Source organism: Argentina silus, assembly GCF_951799395.1.
Source record: "Argentina silus genome assembly, chromosome: 7".
Classification (NCBI taxonomy): domain Eukaryota; kingdom Metazoa; phylum Chordata; class Actinopteri; order Argentiniformes; family Argentinidae; genus Argentina; species Argentina silus.
Window position 1 is genome coordinate 14,299,295 of NC_139661.1, and position 15,000 is coordinate 14,314,294.

General features: G+C 48.0%; 1 protein-coding gene across 1 annotated transcript in view; it reads left to right on the forward strand.

Moving 5' to 3' along the window:
* The window catches only part of grid2 (glutamate receptor, ionotropic, delta 2), a gene marked incomplete at both ends in the record, with an annotated part of 302,816 nt that overhangs the window by 187,195 nt on the left and 100,621 nt on the right, over nucleotides 1-15,000 (forward strand). The window contains one exon of the mRNA XM_083673951.1: nucleotides 3,242-3,526. Within this exon, the coding sequence (XP_083530077.1) occupies nucleotides 3,242-3,526 (285 nt within the window). The remainder of the gene's footprint in view (nucleotides 1-3,241; nucleotides 3,527-15,000) is intronic.

Sequence of the window (15,000 nt, forward strand, 5' to 3'; positions counted from 1 at the left end):
ACACACACACACACACACACACACACTCTCCCGTCCTGATTCAACCCTCTACAGTCCAGTCTCAGTGGACAAAGCTGTTAGTCTGTTGGCATGTACAGTAGTTTGTCACAACCAGTATGTGTGTGTGCGTGTGCGCGCGTGTGTGTGTGCGAGCGTGTGTGTGTGTGTGTGTGCGCGCAAGAGCGTGGGGTGCATCGGCAATCTTCAAAAGACCCCGACTTTGATACCTACCAGGACCTTGAGCTGTTTTCCGGTACACCACCAACTGTTGCATTCCTGAGTGATGTAATAAGCCGGCATTTGACGCGATCCGCACTTAAGTCGTTAGCAAAGTGCGCTAATGAGAAAAGCACCGAGGGACCCCCTGCAGACTTAAGTGTGTGATGTGAGGGGATGAGGGTAGTAATTATCAGAAGTGCTTTTAATACAAGAGGATTAGCGGGGGCTTTTTCCAAAATAGCTGTAGCCGAAGCTGCGATGATGCTAAGCTAACGCGGTAGCATGACCATTGTACATGTGAAAGGCAATCTCGTTCACCACCACCAGCTCAAGGCTACCAGGCTTTATTCAGCTTAAAAAACGGGGCTGCGTTTAATCAACTTCAAACACGCATTGGCAAGGTCGTAATGCTCGTTTAGCATTGTTGCCGAGGATTAATTGATGTGACAGCCTTACAAAACGCTTCAAAATGAAAGATGTCTGAGATTGCTCTTGTGGAATATCACTGTTTCATTTCTCTGAAATCTTTTACAAAAAGTGGACAAGGTGGCGCAGCGCTTCTCTTCCATTCGTCGGGGAGAACCCTGTGATATACTGTATGATATCACAAATACACATATGGTTTTGGTAGTGCTTCTGGTCATGCTTTTGGTGATGGTTTTGGTGGTGGTTTTGGTAGTGTTTTTGGTCCTGGTTTTGTTAGCGCCCTTCAACAAAAAATTGAGGCTTGTTTTGGTAACGCCCTTCAAGTAAAATTTAGGCTTGTTTTCCGTGAGTGAAGACAGGTATTGTAATATTTATCACTGACAGACAGCAGCAGCCTGTATCTCTCTCTCCCTGGAAGCGCTCCAGGTTCCTGACGGTTCCTTGCGAAGGGGGAATCAGTTTAATCAGGTGCCACCTGCTGAGGTGAGGCTGAGTCTTAATGAGCCGTCTAACGAGTGCAGCCTCCGTCACCTGCAGCTGGCCGCGGCCCTGAGTGGCAGGGAGACGGAGCATAAGAACTGGAGGTGGACAGCAGCCATCTTAAAGAGATGTGTTTTTAGTTTATTGTTTTTATTTCCTATATTTTACAGAGCGGCTTCTTGGTGGGGGTTTTTTTGTGGCATTGTTGCTTTCAGCTTACAGAGCTGATTTTTAGAGCTGTTTATTTTCTCATTTCTTAAATTTTACAAAGCTTATTATTATTTTTTTACTGTTTTTTTTCTCATTTGTAACATTTCTTTATATCATTTTTAATCATTATTTACATCTTCCATAGCTGCCCTCCCAAACCTCCCAGGTGTAGAGCTGTACAGCTCTACGCCCTCCAGTCAAGGTTCACCTTGTTATCCACATGGGTATCAATTCAACACAAAAGTGTGAACTGAAATCAACCTCGAGAGCATCTCAACTCTCTCAGAAGTTAATGTTTAATTATCTTTAGCATACATATCTTTACTGTGGCGTTTTCACAGCATCTCCATCTGTCAGCACTGTGCCACATCGCAAATATCATTAAAGCCGAATGTGTCTCACTCCAGAAATTATGGCATCGGTCCTTTATCCTTCTATCTCGTTTGTCATTTTATCGGAGAAATAGTTTGTTCACCTTTAACAAGCTGTCCAGCCGTCTGTGCACACACGCACGCACACACACACACACGCACGCACACACACACTCACACACAGACACACACACAGACACACACACACACACACGCACGCACGCACACACACATACACCCACACACACACACACACAGAGTAGGCTCCCTCTCTCTCTCTCTCTCTCTCTCTCTCTCTCTCCTTCTCTCTGTGTTGTTTCTCATTCTGCTTCTTCTGCAGCCTTGCTCCTGGCTGCTCCAGCACGCCCTCACTTGACACTTAGATAGATCTCTGCCTTGGTTGGTAGATTACCCAGTATCACATCTCTGCTCTGCTCTGCTCTGCTCAGCTCAGCTCAGCTCAGCTCAGTTTAGCTCTTCACAGCTCAGCTCAGCTCAGCTCTGCTCAGTTCTGACGCCCCCTCCATGTTTCACCTTCCCATCTCTGTGTCAGCTGACCCAACCGTTGTAGACGTGAGAGGAATGTCTGTGACTGGCATCAGCCTGCACCTTGGTCGGCTTGGGGGTACGTGGTAGGGAGGGGAGGGAGGGAGGGAGGGGGAGGGGGGAGAGGGTATGAGAGGCTAGGCGGTCAGGCGGGCATTTGGGGGGGGGGGGGGTGAAGGTGTACGAGAGGCCATGCGGGCAGGCGTTTGAGGGGGAGGGGAGAGGTGAGGGGGTAGGTGGGCGTTTGGTGTGTGTGTGTGTGTGTGTGTGTGAGAGAGAGAGACAGAAAGAACTGATGCAGTTGTATTGTACTAGCCAGCGCCTCTGTAATGAGAACACAGCCGCCACCGCCTCCCAGTCTGAGCAGCGTATCAGCATATCAACATTTTAAAGGAACCCCAAAACGGAGGATATGAGAATATGACGACTGTTCCACCGCGGTAATTACCCTGATGAAAGACAACATTTATCAGGGTTTTGCTGCCTTGTTGGTGCCTGTCAGGTTCTGATTACGATCCTCCCACTTTAATACTCTCATCCAGACTCCCATAAAACCAAGAAGAGAAAGAAGACGTTTTTTCTTCCACTATTAAGAGCTGTATAGTACTGTAGGTCTTTATGTGTGTGTGTGTGTGTTTTGTGTTATTGAATTTGAGAACTAACATTGCTGTTGTTTTTTTCTTTTTTCCCTCTCCCTCTCTCTATCTCCCATCCCCTCTGTTTCTTTCTCCTCTCTCTCTCACCACTCATTACCTCTCTCCCCCTTCCCTTTTGTATCACCCCCTCCCAATTTCCCCTCTCTCTCCCTCCTCTCTATGTCTCCCTCTCTCTCTCTCTCTCCCTCTCGCTCCCTCCCTCTCTCCATGTCTCTCTCCCTCTATCTCTCTCTCTCTCTCTCTCTCTCTCTCTCTCTCTGTCACTCTCCCTCTCTTTCCCTCCCTCTCTCTCCCTCCCTCCCTCTCTCTCTCGCCCTCCCCCCCTACCCCCAGCCTGTGAGTTGATGAACAGGGGTATCCTGGCGCTGGTCAGCTCCATCGGCTGCATGTCAGCCGGTTCTCTCCAGTCCCTGGCAGACGCCATGCACATCCCCCACCTGTTCATCCAGCGGGCGCCGGCTGGCACGCCACGCTCCAGCTGCCCCCTCACCAGCCGCAGCCGCGCTGACGACTACACGCTCTACGTGCGCCCGCCTGTCTACCTCAACGATGTCATCTTCAGCGTGGTCAGCGAGTACAGCTGGCAGAAGTTCATCATCTACTACGACGCAGAATACGGTATGATTCACACTGCATGGGTGCCTATTCATGTGTTATTACAGTTGGTAGAGCATGGTGCTAACAACGCTTAGGTTGGAGGTTTGATTCCCGCAGGGACCATATATACTGAAAAATGTATGCACTCACTGCAATGTAAGTTGCTTTGGATATAGCTAAATGGCATATATTAATTACATAGTAATAAACTAAGAAGTACTTACTTGTGAATACAGTAAGGTCTACTGATGTGTGCACTTTTGTTTGAAGTGAACAATGAACAGGTATTTGAGTAGTAATTACAAGTAATTACATGTAATTACATGACAGAATGGTAATTACACAATAATAACCTATGAATAGGATATACTTTTGGGGATTTGTTAAAACAAGCACCTCCAGTCACCCTTTGGGACAGTACAAGGTAGCTGGCAATAGCCTTTACAGGTTTAAAGCCAAGGTTTAAATGGAATAGAATTCGGAATAGTATCAAATTCCTCATTCCATCCCGTGCATTACAACAAGGCCGTCCTCCGATGTCTACCTCCGCCAGCCTCCCCTGGTATGTGAGGGGGAGAGGTGGGAGCTGTGGGAGCTCTCCAGTGTGTATGATATCCAAAGGGAGAGGATCAATGAAGTATGACGCTATGCAGCGATGAAGCAGCGATGCTATGTGATGGCCTCCCAGGGTGGGGACATTAGGGAGCTAATGGATAGCTGCTGAACTCTAGGGAACTCTACAGTCTCAGACCTGCACTTAATGCATCCACCATCGTAAACACTTCCATTATGCATGTGTGTGTGGGTTGGTGTGTGTGGGCTGGTGTGTGTGTGCTGGTGTGTGTGTGGGCTGGTGTGTGTGTATGAAAGAGACATAAGAGATAGAAAGGTGTGTGTGTGTGTGTGTGTGTGTGTGCGTCTGTGTGCATTTGTGTGTAAAAAGAGAAAGAGACAGCTTCTGTTTATCTGTGCGTCAGTGTTTGTGTGTATCAGCCCATTTCGCCTTAGAGCTGAGAGAGTCCATCCTAGCCGAGTGAGTCTGCCCCCCCCCCTCCTCCCCCTCCTCCCCCCTGCCTCCCTCTGGACTCTATGCTCGACTGCGCCAGGTTAAGAGCATCAGGTCCTCATAAATAAGTGGCTCTCCCAGAAGACCTGAGCAGCCATTTTGGCCCCTTCTTCCTGCCTAGCAGTGTTCTCTGTAGTAGTAGCTATAATGAACCTTCCAGAAGCCCCTCGAAGCCCGCCCCACTCCCCCCGCTCCTTAAGCCCTGCACGGCCGTGACTAGTGAGTCATAGGATGGCTCCCCCAGGCATTAAACACTACCAGAGTCTAAGCCACAGGGCCTTTTCAAGACCGAGGAGCAGTGTTCTCCCAAATTGACTGTAAAAAAAAGGGCTATTTCACTGGAAAAAAAAGAGGGGGGAGAATGGGGGAGGAGGTGGTAGAATGGGGGAGAATCGGGGAGGAGGGGGGAGAATGGGGGAAAAGGTGGGAGAATGGGGGAGGAGATGGTAGAATGGGGGAGGAGGGGGGAGAATGGGGGAGGAGATGGTAGAATAGGGGGGTGGTAGAATGGGGAGAATGGGGGAGGAAGGGGGTAGAAATCGGAGCACAAGCACATTGCATCGCATGGAACGGAATGATGAATCGTATCAAAGACGTGTGCGTATTCTAGTTGGATGGTATGGTCTATGGGACATTTGAATTAATGGGATAGAAGCTATGATTGAGCAGCTGGGTTTATCCCATTCCTTCTGATTATCTTGGCAACAGCACTACATGAGTCACATGCATATCTTTACATTGAATAGAAGCCAAGATGTTCAAATACTTCCAATATCACTAGCATGGTTTGACAGGTTGATATATACACAGCAAGGGGAGGCTGGTGGAGGCAGAAATCGGAGGACGGGCTCATTGTAATGCATGGAACGGAATGAGGAATGGAATCAAACACGTATTTAATACCAGTTTGAAACCATTCCGAATTCCATTCCATGCATTTCAATGAGCCCGTCCTCCGATTTCTGCCTCCCCTGATACACAGGTTTCATGTGGTCCTTTTGTTCTTGCACAAAACCTCAGCTGGGGATATAGGTGTTTACCAAGGGAGGCTGGTGGAGGCAGAAATCGGAGGACGGGCTCATGGAATGCATGGAATGGTATCAAACACGTACCTCCACCAGCCTCCCCTGGTGTATAGGTATGAGTGTTGTGGTCCTGCCAGGGTAATGATAGGTTGATATCCACGTTCCATCTTCTGGTTCAATACCTCAGCTGGGGATGCAGATCAGTAGGTGGTGACACTTGTGGTCCTACCAGGGTAATGACAGGGTTGATATCCACATGTTGTCTTATGGATTTGTCTGATGGATTTTCGTCCTGGAGTTGTTTACAGAGCTAGCTAGTTAGTTAGAAGCTGGAACAATGGAGATGTCCATTGAACAACAAGCTATGTTTGTATGGAGTGTGTGGACACCGAGTTAAGATGGTAAACTCACTAATGAGGTTCAAATACCCCCACCATCCATGCTGTCGAATTGCTAGCTTTTCAATAGCGTAGCTAGTTTACATTTGGTATTTGAAGAGACAGGTCATGTGTGTTGGAAAGTCAGAGGTCTCCAGTTCGATACTCGGTCGGAGCAACTTGAATTGTGGAGCTGCTGTTTGCAACAACTTGACGTCTGCTTCACTGAGCTCTCTGAGACAGTTGTCCAGAGACTGCTGACTGGGTAATGACAGGGTTGATACACACTCGTTTCATGTTGGGTTATGGATCTCTGTATGATATCTCATCTGGGGATACAGGTAGGTAGAGGTATGAGTCTGGTTGTCCTGTGTGGGTAATGATACACGTTTCATTTCACAGTTCGATACCTCGGCTGGGGATAGAGGTGTGTGTGTGTAGTGTAGTGAGGCTGGTGGTCCTCTCTGGGTTAATGGCAGCCATTCATCGTAGGGAGTGTGTGGGCTGAGGTGTCTCGTTATGAACACACAGGTAGAGTCCCAGTAGGACGCAGGAGACTTAGTGAGACACGTGGAGAAGGCTGGAGGCTGGAGGGGGAGGGATGTGAGCAGAGGTTAATAACACACACACACACACACGCACAGGCATGCAAACACACACACACACACACACACACTCGCGCGCACACACACACACACACACACACACACACACACACAGACACTCACACACGGCTGCAAAAACACACGGCTGCATGAACACACACTCACACACATTCAGGTGCAGGGATCGATAGCACACACGCACGCATGCACGCATGCACGCATGCACACACACACACACACACACACACACACACACACACACACACACACACACACACACACACACACACACACACACACACACACACGTGTTACAGAGCATTCCCATGTACAGACAATGGAGCAACCTTCCTCTTTGTCAGGGAGCGACTGCAGTCACAGCGGTGGTGTGAGCTCTATACATTACTGCCAAGGCTGACGGCCGAACTGACATCTCAATAAACCTCTCTCTCTGGGCTCAGCCTGTCACTGAGTTCTGTCCTGGCTGTTCCTATACGTAAACACCCACCAAGGAGGTGTCACTGCTCTGGCATCTTTAGAATTATTTTACTGTATGCATAATGTTCGCTTGGAATCTCTTCAGCCACCTACACCTTGAAGTGCGTATTATTTTCTATTGATACAGCTTGGTAATTACCTTGACAACTCATAACTCTCAAATATGGTATCTGGTGGTATATACGTGGTGGTGTTCATTCCAGTAATGCGTCCTTGATTGATAGAATACCCATAAGGCCTCTGCAATCTAAACATCTGCTTCAAACATTTGGTAGCACAACTCTACAGAGACCATTTCACTTGGGCGTACAACACACACACACACACACACACACACACACACACACACACACACACACGCATGCATGCATGCACACACGCAGGCAGGCAGGCATGCAAGCAGGCAGGCAGGCAGGCACGCACGCACGGACTTCCACTGGTGTACAACATAATGTAATTATGAGCAGACAGTACAGTGAGAAGACCATACAGACGGTGGGAGAGGAGGGACATTCTAGAAAAACATGAAAAACACACAAATCCATATTTAATACTGCACACTCTGCTATGTTACACAATGTTGTATAGGATGCTGTTGTATACTGCCGCCTCTTGGCCAAAGCTCACTTGAGAGAGATTCTTATGTCAATCAATCAATTAATCAATCAATGAAATGTATTTGTATCACGCTTTCCACAAAAGACTATTGCCTGAAAGTGATTTACAACAAGAACAATACTAAACAACATAAACAAGAAATACAATACAAGCAATATGACACCGGACCATAGACCCCCAAAAAGCAAGCCAAGCGAAAAACTCCCCAGAGAGAGAAGAAAAACTAGAACATAGGGCTCAGTGGTGAGGAAAAACTCCCAATACCATTGGGACCCTGTCGAACCTTCAACTACAGCGAGAGGTATTCCTACAGAGAGGTATTCCTACAGAGAGGTATTCCTACAGAGAGAGGTATTCCTACAGAGAGGTATTCCTACAGAGAGGTATTCCTACAGAGAGAGGTATTCCTACAGAGAGATACATTACTACAGAGAGGTATTTCCACAGAGAGATGTATTTTTACAGAGAGAGGTATTCCTACAGAGAGGTATTCCTATAGAGAGGTGTATTCCGACAGAGGTGTATTCCTACAGAGAGGTATTTCTACAGAGAGATGTATTCCGACAGAGAGGTATTCCTACAGAGAGGTATTCCTACAGAGAGAGGTATTCCTACAGAGAGGTATTTCCACAGAGAGATGTATTTTTACAGAGAGAGGTATTTCTACAGAGAGGTATTCCTACAGAGAGGTATTTCTACAGAGAGGTATTTCCACAGAGAGATGTATTTTTACAGAGAGAGGTATTCCTACAGAGAGGTATTCCTACAGAGAGAGGTATTCCTACAGAGAGATGTATTCCGACAGAGAGGTATTCCTACAGAGAGGTATTCCTACAGAGAGAGGTATTCCTACAGAGAGGTATTTCCACAGAGAGATGTATTTTTACAGAGAGAGGTATTTCTACAGAGAGGTATTCCTACAGAGAGGTATTTCTACAGAGAGGTATTTCCACAGAGAGATGTATTTTTACAGAGAGAGGTATTCCTACAGAGAGGTATTCCTACAGAGAGAGGTATTCCTACAGAGAGGTATTTCTACAGAGAGGTATTCCTACAGAGAGGTATTCCTACAGAGAGAGGTATTCCTACAGAGAGGTATTTCTACAGAGAGGTATTTCCACAGAGAGATGTATTTTTACAGAGAGAGGTATTTTTACAGAGAGAGGTATTTCTACAGAGGTATTCCTACAGAGAGGTATTCCTACAGAGAGATGTATTGCTACAGAGAGGTATTTCTACAGAGAGATGCATTCCTACAGAGAGATGTATTCCGACAGGGAGGTTTTTGCTACTGGGAGGTTGTCCTCGCGATGTGTGTGAGGGAGATTTATGACGCGAGGCAGGGCTGGTTTGTTTTTCAGAGCTTTGTAGAAGCAGGTGTTGTGGAGCATAGTAAAAGCATTAGCCACAGTAGAGATGATGCAGCCGGCCTAGGATTGATGGAAGCAGCTAAGAGGCAGACCTACAGCTCATTCAATCAGCATGAAGCACTAAGACACACACACACTCACAAACACACACACCGACACACACACACACACTCTCACGGGTATGGGCACAAACAGGCACAAACACACACACAGGGATGAACACACAAGAGCAGGAACACACACACACACACACACACACACACACACACACACAGGAGTGCAAACACACACACACGGGAGCACAAACACACATGCACGAATACACACACACACACGCATGCATACACATGCACACCCACACGCACGCATGCACACTCACACACGTTTTGCTGCGACACACAGTGCAAAGAAAAACACTGTAAGTCACAGAGTAGGTCTAGCACACAACGCATAACATTTACATTTTTGGCATTTAGCAGACGCCTTTATCCAAAGCGACTTACAACAAATACATTTAAGTGAATTTAAGTGAATCATCTATCCATCTGTAATTTTTTACAAAAGAGAATAGACTGTACAGAGGGGTAGTGGGGATGAAGAGGTCTTTAGGTGGGACAGTTAAGATGTAGGCTGAAGAGATGGGTCTTCAATCTACGGCGGAAAATAGGTAGTGACTCGGCAGTCCTGACAGCAGTGGGAAGGTCGTTCCACCAGCGGGGGCCAGACAGTGAAAAGCTGTGACCAAGTAGCGCGACTGCTGCATCCATGTAGAGGCGGCGGTGCCAGGCGGCCAGCCGAGGTGGAAGAGCGGAGTGATCAGGCAGGGGTTTGGGGGCTGACCATTGCTTGCAAGTAGGGTGGGGCTGTTTCCTTTGCCGCCCGGTAGGTGAGCACCAGGGTCTTGAATCTGATGCGAGCTGCTACCGTGAGCCAGTGAAAGGTGCAAAGGAGGGTTGACATGGGAGAATTTGAGGAGATTGAACACCAGACAGGCAGCAGCATTCTGGATGAGATGCAGAGAGTGGCCAAGAGTGCGTTGCAGTAGTCAAGGCGAGTGTCTGGACCAAGAGTTGTGCTGCTTTTCTGGTGAGGAATGGACATATTCTTCTGATGTGAGAAGAATCTACAGGAGCGTGCTGTCGCTATGATGTTCGCCGCACAGGATAAGTGGTTGTCAAGGATCACCCCAAGGTTCTTGGCTGTCTGGGAGGAGGTCTTAGAGGGCAGGCTTTCCCCAGAGGAAGAGCAGTTCAGTTTTGTTAAGATTGAGCTTGAGGTGGCAGGCTGACATCCAACAGAAATGTCTGCAAGACACGCAGAGACACATGTTGCAACCTGTGAGTCTGAGGGGGTGTTGAGTGTCATCTGTGAGTCAAAGAGTTGAGTGTCATCTGCATAGCAGTAGTGGGAGAAACCATGTGGGGAAATTACCGAGCCAAGAGATTTGGTATAGAGGGAGAACAGTAAGGGCCCTAGGACGAAGCCCTGGGGGACCCCAGTGGTGAGGGCTCGTGGAGAGGACAGCGATCCTGGTAAGAGCGATTGGCCAGGTAGGATGCAAACCAGGAGAGTGCAGAGCCAGAGATGCCCAGTTCTGAGTGGGTGGAGAGAAGGATCGGGTGGTTTACTGTGTTGAATGCAGCAGACATGTCCAGAAGAATGAGAACAGAGAGGGAGGAAGCTCAAGCAGAGTGGAGGGCCTCCTTGACAGGAGACAAGGAGAGCAGTCTCAGTAGAGTGCCCAGCCTTAAAGCCGGATTGGTGAGGGTCAAGGAGGTTGTTCTAAGGAGATAGTGAGACAGTTGGTTAGAGACAGCACGTTCAATGGTTTTAGATAAGAAGGAGAGAAGGGTGTCTTAAAGGCAGCTGGGACAGATCCTGTGGATAGAGAGGAATTGATTATGGTGAGAAGGAACGGAAGGAGGTCTTTGGAAATGGATTTTGAGAAAGGGCGAGGGGATAGGATCGAGGGGGCAGGTGGTTGCCTGCTTGGATGTGACCAGTTTTAGAATATCATCAGGGAAGAGGGGGGAAAGAGCTGACAAACCAGAGACCGAGTGTAGCGCAGTGGGTTTGGGAGGAGTGGTAGCAGTGTTGGCGAGAGGTAGAGACAAAGCTGCTAATGTCATCAACCTTCTTTTCAACGTAGGTGACAAAGTCATCCACAGACAAGGAGGGAGGAGGGGGAAGAGGTGGGTTGAGGAGTGAGGGAAATGTGGAGAACAGTTTCCTTGGGTCAGAGGCAGAAGATTGAATTTAGGAACGGTAGTAAGGAGCTTTAGCAGCTGCAGAGGAGGTGTAGTTGAGGAGGAGAGAGAGATAAGGTTTTAGGTCATCAGGGAGGCTGGTTCTTATCCATTTCCTCTCAGCTGCCAGGAGCCCTACTCTAAAAGCTTGCAGGGTTTCAGACAGCCAAGGAGCACATGGAGAGGATCGTGCTGACCTTGAGGTCTGTGGACAGAAAGAGTCGAAGGATGAGGAAAGAGTGGACAGGAAGGTGGAGGAGGTTGCATCAGTGGATAGAAGGGAGAAGGATTCAACAGAGGGTAGGGAGGATAAGACAGAGGAAGAGAGAGCGGTGAGGGAGAGGGTATACAGCTTGTGACGAGAGGATACAGTGTGGGTAGAGACTGACTGGGAGGGGGTGGATTTGAGGGGAAGGGAGAAGGATACAAAATGATAATCAGAAACTGGAAGAGGGGTAACAGTAAGGTTGGAGGTATGGGAGGATCTGGTGAAGACAAGGTCAAGCCTTATCGGAGGAGAGAGGGACAGGGTAAGGCTGAAGGAGGAGAGAAAGTCCAGTACTCCAGACGAGTGAAGCTTCTCTGACTGGATGTTGATGTCACCCAGTAGTGACAGCGGTCCTCAGGGAAGAAGCTGAGAAGGACATCCATCTCATCTAATAAATCGCCAAGCTGACCTGGTGGATGATAGATAACGACAATGTGAAGTTTGACAGGGGAGGTGACAGAAACAGTATGGAATTCAAAGGTGGATATGGACAGGTGTAACAGGGGAAGGACATTATGTGACCACTTAGGTGAAATGAGGAGTCATGTGCCTCCCTCTCGACCAGAGAGTCTAGGGGAATGAAAAAAGGAGTAGGCATCAGAGAGGGCTGCCAGAGTAGCTGTGTTTTCCGGTGTAATCCATGTCTCTGTGAGGGCAAGGAAGTGGAGGGACATGAAGCAGGCGTAAGCTGAGATAGCCTCTGCTTTCCGGACCGCTGACTGGCAGTTCCAAAGTCCTCCAATGACAGTGAGGTCGTGGTCAGATGAACATGGTGGGTAGATTAGATTGGAATGGTTGCGAGGGGAGGTGCAGCATCGATGTGTCCTCCTGGGGGATGAAATAACAGGAATGGTGAGAAAGCACATTGTGATATTTGCCGATATAGAGATAGAGGGTTTGTGGGTGATACAAGATGTAGGTAGCGCTCAATACACTCAAAAGAATCAAATAGAATAAAAATACTGAGTAGTTTGGCCTTCCTTTCAGGCCTTCCTCCATGGACTCCACAGATTGACTCCTTCATCTTCGTGTCAGGAGGCTGTTGCTCTTAAACCATCAGGATGGAAATGCAGATTCTGTAATTGCTGATGACTAGCAGGATTGCAGCCCCTTCCACCTAACGATCAGTTAACGACCAGACAGGTTTCACCACTCAGTCCAAATGTATTTAGTCCTTGTCCAAGGTGAGTAGGAGTTAAATACCTTGCAGAATAGTTTCAGGCCCTCCCACTGGAGATTGACAGCAAATGTGCATAAATCACACAATTAAATTCGATTTGGTTTGGCACCATCGGCTATGAATGGGAGCATCTCCCCTCGTACAGAATGATGAATATGCTGAGAACAGGGACAACAAAACAAAGTGAATTAACTCTTATGAATGCACTCCCTGCACTGGAAGCTGCTGTGTGGCACTGGGGATATTTACACATGAGAGTCTGGGAATGGATAGAGAGGTTCTTTAAAGCGTTGAAAAAGTGACAGAGAGAAGCACAAGATATGGACACACACACACAGTCATGCACACACACACACACACACACACGCACACGCACACATACACACATACACACGCACACGCGCACGCGCACGCACGCACGCACGCACGCACGCACACATCTTCCTTGATCCCCAGTCAGTGTTCTCCAGTGAGTGTGTGTGTGTGTGTGTGTGTGTGTGTGTGTGTGTGTGTGTGTGTGTGTGTGTGTGTGCGTGCGTGTGTGTGTGTGTCACAGCTGGAGTGTGTCAAGGGGGGTCGTCATGGCGATAGCTAATGCTAATGGAGTCACTAATGCTGATTGTAATTACGCCTGTGTTTCTCTGACAGATTGATCGTCTGTTTGTTTGTTTATTTCCATCCCCACGTCTGTTTGTTCACTCTGCCCGTCTGCTGGCTCACCCAGACACACTGGGAGACCCCAGGAAACAGCCCCCTAGCATACGCTGTGTGTGTGTGTGTTTGAGTGTGTGTGTGTGTGTGTGTGTGTGTGTGATTTAGTGCGCATATGTGTTTGTATGTGTGTGTGTGTTTGTGTTAGTGTGTCTGTGCGTGGATGTGTGTGTGTGTGTGTGTGTGTGTGTGTCTGCGTCCAGTGTGTGTGTGTGTGCGTGTTTATCCATCACAATGGGGCATTAGTGTTGTGGCTTTATAGAGACTTTAAGGTTACAGAAGGTAATGAAGACAGCCCCCCCTCCCCCCTCCTCCACCCCCACCCACCTCCCCCCTCCTCCCTCCTCCTCCCTCCTTCACCCCCACCCACCCACACACATGCATGGACACACACACACACGCACACACACGGACACACACACACACACACACATACTCGCCCTTCTAAATTCTTTCAAATCTGGGAAACACAGATGGGGCTTCTGACACTGTGTGCTGCAGTCTCTATGGCACAGAGTCAATCCCCTCTCCCCCCCTCTTCCCCCATCTCCCCCGCCTCCCTCCCTCCCCCCAGCCTCCCCCGACCATGCTGTGTAGACGTCCTCTAGACGAACTCTCACTCCCTGAACTTTCGACTTGGGTGTGTGTGTGCGTGTATGTACGTGCATGTGTGTGTGTGTGTGTGTGTGTGTGTGTGTGTGTGTGTGTGTGTGTGTGTGTGTGGGTGTAGGTGTGTGTGTGTGTGTGTGTGTGTGTGTGTGTGTGTGTGTGTGTGTGTGTGTGTGTGTGTGTGTGTGTGTGTGTGTGTGTGTGTGTATGTACGTGCGTGTGTGTGTGTGTGTATGTGCGTGTGTGTGTGTGTGTGTGTGTGTGTGTGTTCGCGTACATGCCTGTGAGTGTGTGTGTGCGTACGTGCCTGCGTGCGTGTGTGTGTGTGTGTGTTCCTCCTCCTTCACATTGTTGTCTGCGGCGGTTTATATGTCTCTGTTTTTTTTACAATTGGCCTCTGCCCGTTCCCTAACGATGTGTAATCAACCTATTGTCCATTTAATGATGGTGGTGACGACAACGTGGCTGTGTCACCTCATCTACGACATTGTTAGCTAATGTACGTATAACACCGTCATTAGAAGACCAGCTGTAGACAGAACAGTTATAGAACAGCTCTAGACAGAACAGTTATTAACAGAACAGCTCTAGACAGAACAGTTATAGACAGAACATATATAGACAGAACAATTATAGTACAGCTATAGACAGGACAGTTATTGACAGAACAGCTACAGACAGAACAGTTATAGACAGAACAGATATAGACAGAACAGTTATTGACAGAACAGCTACAGACAGAACAGATATAGACAGAACAGTTATTGACAGAACAGCTACAGACAGAACAGTTATAGACAGAACAGATATAGACAGAACAGTTATTGACAGAACAGCTATAGACAGAACATTTATATACAAGAACAACATGCAGATAATAGAATTATGAATACAAAAAGAAAGTCAGAAATAGCATGTTGGA